We start from the raw sequence: 6,228 nt of genomic DNA, 5'->3' as shown, positions 1-6,228 counted from the left end.
GGGAGAGAGAGAGAGAGAGAGAGAGAGAGAGAGAGGCTTTTCTTTGATAGTGTTTAATTGGAATTGAAACATTCTGGGGCTGTAAACATTCTTTATTTATTCAGCACACATAAGCGGGCATTGTTTTATCACCATCATAATTACGGTGTCCTTTAAACTGACTGATAGCAGAGGAGATAAGGGAATGCGCCTGTAGCTCCAGATCAAATCGCTGGCTCTCCCCTCTCCCCGGGTCACCAGGATCCACACGGTCCTTGGAGATGAGGAGTGCCGGAAGATTGTGGCCTGGCCATCCCTTACGTCATGAAAGTGATTTGTACCACATTGCTAATTTGGTGCAATTCATAACCTCCCGATCTCCTACGTTTGCAACTGCTTTCCAGTTTGCAGGATGTGTTTTTTAAAATGTAGTTGCGCAGTGTAGAAATTAAGAATGATCACCTATGTGCAAGAGAGGATCTTATTTCCCAATGTTTGTTGCTTTACCTTTGTCTAATTAAAAATGCAAACTTTTAGGATCCTTTCAGAACAAAGCCTCACCAAATCCCCTTTACGTCCAAGGATTTGCAAATTTATAAAGGCTGCATTGAATTCAGCATGGGTCAAGGGGCAAAAAAAGGGTAGAAGGTCACTGCATTTTGATTATGGGTCAGTAAACAACATGGCATGTAGTATGTGTCCAGAAACTCCTGCTAAAAAGTATTTTAAAACTATCAGAAGTATCAAACTCAAGAAATAGTCTTAGCTCGTGGTGATTATAAATTGCACAAAATTCTAGTGTGCAAGTGACACCCCAGCCCCCACGAAAAAAAACACAACTTAAAAAGCACTTAGCAGAACTCTGCATTGCTGCTTTGTTTACCAAAAAAAAAAAAAAAAAAAAAGGGGGGGGGAAAAAGACAAGAAAAAGGGGAAGAAAAAGGAAGAAAAAAAAAACCAAACCAACCCTGAAACTCCTAGGCATAAGAGTGTTAGCCAGATTATGATTTTTTTATTATTTTTTTTTTTTACAGACCATTGGTTGGCATTTCTTTGTCCTACACATTTAGGAGGTTTAGTTATACATTCTGATTTGTTTTCATACTAGAATTCATGGCAAATTTTAGGTACTACAGTCACATTTGGCTGACTTTAAAATGGCAGAAGGATCCTATTATACTGTTCTTTGACCCTATTATATTTACGTTACTGGACTCTTTGTGATAGCCTCTAGCTGCTTTCTATCTGTGTCTTCCTTGAGCAAACTATGCCCAGCAATATCTAAAAGCAGAGTGTAGTGTTCGAAAACAAGTTCTTATTTGAAATATATATTTCTGCCCAGCGTCACAAAAGCAAAAGGTTTATTTAATGCTTGTCAGTACCTGAGAACATGGTCCAGCACTTAACAAATAATAATAAATAATAATAATACTCTAATAATGTGGCAATCCTAGTGTGAAAATGCACATGACCTCTTAGGTTTTCCCGAAGATTTTCAAAAGAACTCTACCCATTAGTACAACCGCCAGTGGACATCGCTGTTGCATTTCCCAACGAAACGTTTAAAAGACTGTAAATGGTGTGTGCATTACTTCATTGCAGAAGGAAGAGGTCAGGCTGAATTGCACTGGTATTTAAACATAATCATACTATGAAAATAAATCAAAACGTAACGTAAAAGGAGTATTTTAAATGTTGCACACATTTTCTTTCTGGAGCGACGCAGTTAAGCACTTCCCCGCGAGCATATATATTTTAGCTCAAGTTTACAAAAATGAAAGTATACATTTTCCAATAAATGGGAATAGGTCTGCAGCGAGGTATGATGAATATTATTTTGCTCTTTCTTTTCTAATGAGGTTTATCCCTCGGCCAGACAGCTTCAAGACCGAAACACTACTGGCTATAGAGTGCAGATTGCAGATTGCACGCTACTCAACGTGAAAAGGAGCAGGGTTGATTGATGTCTGTGTGTGTGTGTGCGCCTATACACACAACTCTCTGTAGTTGCATGTATATGTATTTGGCAAAACCGGGCATCTCAGGGCGTCCTTATCTTAAGAAATGTGAGACAAACATCCATCCCTTTAATCATGTTCATCTTTGATCACCAGCGAGGGTGACACAGTCCACAAAATTAACAAAGAAACTCCCTCGCTTTTGAGAGCAAGCTACACATTCACATCTGGGGCTGCACACACACGCGCGACGTACACACGGACACATGAACACGCAGGCATACACCCCGGCTCCCCGTAAGTAAATTACTGCATAACTTTTCACGTCACTGATGCCAGACACCTCTAATTTTGCATTTTCATTCTTTTGGCCAGCTTTCACGTTAACAATCTAAGCCGTAAATGTTGGTGGCTATTGATCGCAATCCCCTGTGTGCGTGCAAATCCATTTTCAAGTCCCCTGCCTTTAATGTGCGTGTGCGTGTGCAAGGGGCCTCTGCCGGCTCTTTAGCAGGATCTGCCCCCCCAGCCTGCTCGAAGACGACCCCGGATACACAACGTGTGCCGATGGCCAAGGGAAAGCATACGCACACTCACAAAATCGAACCCACCAAACAAACGACGGAGAAGTGGAGAGACAGAGGTCTCTTGTGAGATGCGGAGAAAGATTTGCAACCGAAAGTGTGTGGAAGGACACGGTGGGGGTGTGCAGGCTGGACGTCTGACATTTCCCAAGACTTCTGGTGGGTTTTTCCCTGCCGACATTTGGCTCTGCCTCGCCCCCGGGGCTCATGGCCGCACCTTTCGGGAAATCGAGGTTCGCCGGAGAGCCGCCACCAGTGTCAAACGTTTGGCAGCGCCGGAATTGAAAGCGACAAAAATAATGCATTTTTCACACAGTTGCCGAATCCCCCTGCCAGGCTGTCACCGGCAGTACGTGGGTGCGGGTGCCCGTAGCGCCCTGCGTGCGAACGCACGCGTGGATTTACACGGGAATCCAACCCAGCTGAACTACCTGGCAAATAAAGGACTTTTCAGCCCATCGGGGGTTTTGGTAGCGTCTTCGGAGCAGCTTTCTCTGAGTTTACTGTTCCTTTAGTGTTTACTCCATAGCCTTAACCTTAAAGCAGGGGGAGGAGAGCAGCGGGGAGGGGGTGGGGGTGTTGGCAGCATATAAGTACATCAGGAGGAATTTTTAAACGACCTTATTGTCTCTAGCTCTAGAAAGACTACGATGATTTCTGGTTAGCGCCAGCAGCTGTTTTCTCTCGAAACTTTGCTTGCAGCCTCAGCGTAGACCAGGGTGCCTCTCTCAGGAGCGAGGCAGAGAAAGGCGAGGCTGGGGGATCCAGATGCAAGGCGAGGGGAGGCGAACTCCGCGGATGGTCTGAGCTGTGCCGAGGCATTGTTCACTGCTGCCTCTCGGTTACGTTTAAAGGCTGAAATATCACGAGATCCACTCAATGATCCTTTTCTAATTCGAGGGACAAAATGTAATTTGCCGTAGCTCTGCTTCCTCGGATGGGAACGCTACCCCCGGGTTCCAAAGGGGAGAACTAGGCATCGCGGTTCGCACACACATGGATTAAGTTGAACAGCGGCGATTGCATCTGCGCTGGGAGAGCAACAGTAGTCCAGGGCTGACTTTTCAAACCTCAGCCCTCCGAGTTAGAGGCTTCCTTGAATAGACTTCCTCCATTCCCGGATGCACTGCTCCAAATTCCCACTCCTCTCTAGAATTCCTGCGAAATTGGGGGCTCGCCGGCATTTCGCCTTGGCACGCAAAGCTGCGCCTTCGCAGAGCGATTATGCGCTTTATTTTAGCTCTACCTGACGGGGTAACACGAACTCCACGCACCATATTGCCAATACGAGGAGCGGATATGGACGTTTGGGACTGAAGATTTTTTTTTTTTTTTTTCCCCCCTCGGCCGATTTTTTGCCAAGTCCCAGAAATATGAGATGTCTCATTAATCTCGCGGATATGTCTAATTCGGGCTGTGCAGTGATACAGAAAAGTGCTCGTGTTTGTATCCAGCGGAACACTGGATGCACGGCAGAGATTGGTGATTTTTTTTTTTTTTTTTGCAGCGCCTAACGTGCAAACCGCAAGCATCACTTTAACGTGACAAGGGAGAGGCATGCAGCTATCGCAACATTTGCGAGATCCTCGTTCCTGACGCTCGAATAATTGAACGTTCCTAAGAAGAGGTTAAACCTTCGTGCTGCTTCTTCAAATTGATTTTAAGGGGCTGCTATAAATGGAACATCAAAAAGCTGCGACAGGGCTACTCCGAGCGGAATATGCAAACTGCAAGCCAGAAGCATCCTAGCCCGTTGCAATACCGTACATTGTGTGTGCCAGCACTTTTTTGTTATTACGTAAAGGCTCTTGGAAGCACCTTGGATATTTTACATTCTCCTTTCTCTGCTGGAAGCAATCAGCAGGCAGGAATCCTGACGTGGGCTCTGGGACTATAGGACATTCCAGCTCGTGATCCAGCACGGTTAATCGTGAAAAGTGTATACATTTCTGGCTTATCTATGCTTTGTTATGGGTCTGACGTGAGTCCGCGTCCTCCTCCCCCCCTCCCGCAATATTACAGGCAGAATTTCAGTTAAAAGTCTTACAGTATCACGGTGCGGGAACCCGTGGTATTCAGAAAGCAAAATAACCTTAGTCCCCGGCTGTAAAAAGCTAATTAAGCAGAAGAGGAAAATCAAGAGAAACTCGAAAATGTAAGTATTCCCTCTCGTTAACAACCGAGCATTTAACTTTGGAGCCTCAGAAAGGGAAATACCAGGCTGTTCTGCACGTTTTCGCTAAGCTTCATTTTCCACACAATGCAGAATAAAATGCCAGTTTAAAGCGGCTACGTTACCGAAGGATTTTCCATCGCTACGATCAGACTTATGTCCTTTAAATTCACGGCATGCACAAAAGAGCAACGTTTGTCCAAAACAGGCTAAAAATATACGGAACGATAGGGGGGAAAAAGCATACAAATCCTTCCTCGGAAGCTAGCGACGAGGAAGTCTGAGAGGTCTGAGTGTGTTTGAGCTCGGATTGTTTAATAGAAAGATTTATATACTAACTGTATTATTTACTTTGGGAGGGGAGGTGGCAGTATAAGGGTATGCTAATTAGTGGGAGATTTTTTGGGGGAAGGGGTGGAATATCAATTTTTATTGCATCACCTGTCAGGAGTGTCCAATCAGCGTTGGCTTTAGGGGAATTAATTGATGAAGGTGTCTCCGGACGAGCTCACTTCACTCTGTCATTTTATTTGTAGCTAAAGCAGCGGCGGGAATAGCAGCTGCATTTCTTTTCTCTTCCTCCCTTCACATTCCATTATCATAGTTTCCAATGGAAAAGCAGGGAATGAAAGGGAACAGGTACTGATCTTCAGCAGCAACTTAGAGAAACACTTTGGCAAACCTGATTTTTAAGATTATATATTGATTGTAGCCTCACGGTATTTTTTTAATTTATTTTTTTAATTTTGTCTAAAGTTTGGCACTTCATTCACCAGGAATAACAGCCTTTGTTATATTTTATTAGCAGGATGCCTTGAGACAAATACAGCATCTGGCTGAGGATTGTGTGTGTGTGGCTTTTTATTTTTTTTTTTTTTTTTTTTTTTTTTTTTTTTCATATCTCTCTCTCTCTCTGCAAATGCTGGGAATAATTTAATTCACGAAATGGGAGACCTGAAGTCGGGTTTTGAAGAGGTGGATGGCGTGAGGCTCGGCTACCTCATCATTAAAGGAAAGCAAATGTTTGCACTCTCCCAGGTTTTTACAGACCTGCTCAAAAACATCCCGCGAACTACCGTGCACAAGCGAATGGATCATTTAAAAGTAAAAAAGCATCACTGCGACCTGGAGGAGTTGAGGAAACTCAAAGCCATCAACTCCATCGCTTTCCATGCCGCCAAATGCACCCTGATCTCCAGAGAGGACGTGGAAGCCCTTTACACATCCTGCAAAACCGAACGGGTCCTTAAGACGAAACGGAGGAAAATAAGCCGGGCACTGTCAGCCACCGACCTCCGGCCGGAGCTCGCACCCACCGACCCCTTCACCGGCTTCTGGAAGGAGAACAAACTTTGGCTGGGCTTGAATGACTCTCCCCGGCCCCTGCTGCCCATCAGGAGGAAAGCTCTGCGTCCGGGAGACACAGCCTTGCTACCGGCCTCTCATCTACCTCACATTTTTAGTAAATACACTGGCCACAGCTACCCAGAAATCGCTCGGGCGCCTTGCAAACCCCCCGTAAACTATGAAACGG

At 45.0% G+C, this 6,228-nt stretch overlaps 1 protein-coding gene across 1 annotated transcript in view; it reads left to right on the top strand.

Annotated features, from left to right (window-relative positions):
• The first annotated feature begins 947 nt into the window (after window positions 1-947).
• The window catches only part of SKIDA1 (SKI/DACH domain containing 1), a 7,919-nt gene continuing 2,638 nt past the window's right edge, over window positions 948-6,228 (top strand). Inside the window, exon 1 of the mRNA XM_026843373.1 lies at window positions 948-6,227. Within this exon, the coding sequence (XP_026699174.1) occupies window positions 5,640-6,227 (588 nt within the window). The 5' untranslated portion in view covers window positions 948-5,639. The remainder of the gene's footprint in view (window position 6,228) is intronic.

Source organism: Athene cunicularia (genome assembly GCF_003259725.1).
Source record: "Athene cunicularia isolate RWA chromosome 2 unlocalized genomic scaffold, athCun1 chr2_part1, whole genome shotgun sequence".
Lineage (NCBI taxonomy): Eukaryota > Metazoa > Chordata > Aves > Strigiformes > Strigidae > Athene > Athene cunicularia.
The sequence above is the reverse complement of the archived record's forward strand: the minus strand, read 5'-3'. Positions and strand labels throughout refer to the sequence as shown.